At 40.1% G+C, this 2,565-nt stretch overlaps 1 protein-coding gene across 1 annotated transcript in view; it reads right to left on the minus strand.

Moving 5' to 3' along the window:
• The window catches only part of GK5 (glycerol kinase 5 (putative)), a 70,382-nt gene that overhangs the window by 45,695 nt on the left and 22,122 nt on the right, over positions 1-2,565 (minus strand). The window contains exon 3 of the mRNA XM_023513050.1: positions 1,782-1,857. Coding sequence (XP_023368818.1) covers positions 1,782-1,857 — 76 coding nt within the window. The remainder of the gene's footprint in view (positions 1-1,781; positions 1,858-2,565) is intronic.

Below are 2,565 nucleotides of genomic sequence, written 5' to 3' on the forward strand. Positions count from 1 at the left end.
CAGCATGGTCTTGCTTTGTTGGCTTTTTCTTCCTTGACTCCTTTTATTTTTATTTTTTTTTGAAGATGGAATTTGCTTTGTGGCCAGACTAAAGTGTAGTGGTGTCATCTCCCACAGCTCACTATAGCCTCAAACTCCTGGGCATAAACAATTCTCCTGCCCCAGCCTCTTGAGTAGCAGGGACTATAGGCGGTGCCATCATGGCTAACTTTTTAATATTTTTGTAGAAACAGGATCACACTGTTATGTTACCCAGGCTGGCCTGTCTCCCTTTAAATTTGGAGAGAAAAAAATCCAATGTCCAAATCTTTAGTGTCTCTTCTCTCCATGTAATGGCTACCAGAGAACACACCTATTGCTCAAGACTTCAACACCAATGGTCCTCAGTTGGAGGTGATTTTGACCCTGGGGACACCTGGCAAGGTCTGGAGACATTTGTGGGGACTGAGATGAGCTACTGACATCCTGTGAGTAGAGACCAGAGATGCTGCTAACCATTTATGATGGAACAAAATGTTGTACAGTCCCCACAGCAAAGAATTATCAAGAGTGCCATAGATTAGATACCCTGATCTACGCAGGTAACTTTCATTCATTCATTCCTGCATCTGACAAATGTATCTGTTACTATTTAAGACTTGTCAAAGCATGGGGGGTAGGTGCAGGGAAATCGCAGCTGCAGCCTCAATCTGAGACGCATCATGTCCTGAAAAAAAGAAGCTACGTAGAGGAGATGTGCTGTGCCTCAGTCTAAATCCGACTAATGTTCCAGCCCGCTCGGGGACAGCGCACATTCACATGTCCCAAACCAAACACTCCATCATCTTCCCTTCCTCCTACTCTCACCACCACCACCCAGCCCCACGACCCCCTCTCTGTCATTTCTATCAGACACTCCAAACACTAAGGTCAGCAATACTGGCAAACGGAAACGCCTTCCTCTAGCTTAATAATCAAGTCGAAGCCAAGTCCTTGTGAAAATACCCTGATTGTATTTCTCAGATTCAACCCCACTCCCTCTGCCCACTTTTCCTCCCCACTCCCTAAGCTCAAGATGTCCTTTGGAGCCCAGTACTTTGTAACAAAAACATATTTTACAGTGGTTTTCTTTCTTTCTTTTTTTTTTAAAGAAACACATGCTGAAGGCAATTTGGGTGTAGTGGAAAAAACATACGCCTTGGAGTCAAAAAGATAATTTGGAATCTTGGCTGGTTGAATTTACTGAGTGATCTTGAATAACTTACTTATTTCTCTTCAGTTTTTTTTGGTAAAAATAGAAATGATGTCTAAATAATAGGTTCGTTGTAAGGAAAATGGAACTTGGGAGTGTCCTGAGTGTTCACAAAGCGATCGTTATGTGTTTATGATTATGTTTAATTTATAGGCTGGAGACAAATATTAAATGTGGAGGAAACTGCAAATATAAACTATCAGCACAGTAGAGTGTTTCTGAAATTTGTCAGGTTCCTCTAACTCGTTTTAGGTATGAGCTGATTTTTTTAGATGTCCAATCAATGCTTACTTGAAACACTAACTTAGACAAAAGAAATGAATGAGGAATTTTAACACCCACAATAGTTTTTTTATTGTTACTATTTTATGTAAGTCAAACCCAGATGACATGCAGACAGCACATAAACCAGAAAGTAGGGCCGTTTTCATCCTCGAACCAACCAAACTGTCCCCAGTTCATGAATTTAAAACTCCCTGGACAGGTCTCATAGCAGCATATTCACTGTGGCACAGCCCAGCATAGAGACCGTCTCACAACATGTGCTTACTTGTTCCATGTGATAAAAGTGGCTCTCTGCGTTGAAATGCCAAGACCAACAATTTGATTCATCTGTATTCCTGCAGCTAAAAGCAAGCACACATAAAACACATGTTTAAAAGCCAGTCAAGTTTTTCTTTACAGTATTAGAAAATGAAAAAGAAAGCATTCAATACAATCTTTAGAAAAATATCTAGATTTAGGATTCTAAATACAGCAATTGGAGCTAATCAATAAAGCATTACTAAGATGATTTTGTAGTATTTTTACTTAAAGGTAAAAATGGTCTTATCCTAATAACGAAATGGCCCTTCTTGCTTTAGTTGTTAAAAAAAAAAAAGCAAATATTATTCTATCACATTAATACTACCTCAAAGTAATGGAGCGGCACCTGTGGCTCAAAGGAGTAAGGTGCCGGCCCCATAAGCTGGAGGTGGCAGGTTCAAACCCAGCCTCGGCCAAAAAAACTGCAAAAAAAAAAATACTACTTCAAAGTAAGTTAGATTGTATTTCTTCTTTATAGTAAAAAAGACTAAATTTAAGCAATAATCAATCATAATAGATGGTCGATGGTGGTAAGGAAAACCCCTAGACGAAGGAGTATAACATAATTATTTAAGCTGAGATAATATTTTCCTTCTTTTTTGTAGAGACAGAGCGTCACTTTATCACCCTCAGTAGAGTGCCGTGGCATCACACAGCTCACAGCAACCTCCAACTCCTGGGCTTAGGCAATTCTTTTGCTACTCTCAGCCTCCCAAGTAGCTGGGACTACAGGTGCCCGCCACAATGCC

Source organism: Otolemur garnettii, unplaced genomic scaffold (genome assembly GCF_000181295.1).
Source record: "Otolemur garnettii isolate 467f Iridium unplaced genomic scaffold, OtoGar3 scaffold00032, whole genome shotgun sequence".
NCBI lineage: Eukaryota > Metazoa > Chordata > Mammalia > Primates > Galagidae > Otolemur > Otolemur garnettii.